The 306-nt window shown below is 69.0% G+C and overlaps 1 protein-coding gene across 1 annotated transcript in view; it reads left to right on the plus strand.

Annotated features, from left to right (window-relative positions):
• Window positions 1-306, plus strand: part of LOC105309864 (HLA class I histocompatibility antigen, B-54 alpha chain-like) — a 6,567-nt gene that overhangs the window by 3,902 nt on the left and 2,359 nt on the right. Inside the window, exon 3 of the mRNA XM_011386075.2 lies at window positions 1-177. Within this exon, the coding sequence (XP_011384377.1) occupies window positions 1-177 (177 nt within the window). The remainder of the gene's footprint in view (window positions 178-306) is intronic.

Consider the following 306-nt stretch of genomic DNA (forward strand, 5'->3'; position numbering starts at 1 on the left):
TCGCGCTGAACGAGGACCTGCGCTCCTGGACCGCGGCCGAGGGGGCGGCTCAGAACATCCAGCGCAAGTGGGATGAGGCCCGATGGGCGGAGAGCTGGAGGGCCTACCTGGAGGGCACGTGCGTGGAGTGGCTCCGCAAACACCTGGAGAACGGCAAGGAGACGCTGCTGCGGGCAGGTGCGAGGGGCCGCGGGGCCTCCCCTCTCCCTCGGGGGCCGGGGGCTCCTCCAAGGACGGAGGAAAGTGGGACCAGAGCACCCGCCTCCTGTGGGTCGGGAAAATGAGTCCGTGTGGGTTTTCAGATCC

The sequence above is a fragment of the Pteropus vampyrus genome, unplaced genomic scaffold (assembly GCF_000151845.1).
Source record: "Pteropus vampyrus isolate Shadow unplaced genomic scaffold, Pvam_2.0 Scaffold902, whole genome shotgun sequence".
Classification (NCBI taxonomy): Eukaryota; Metazoa; Chordata; class Mammalia; order Chiroptera; family Pteropodidae; genus Pteropus; species Pteropus vampyrus.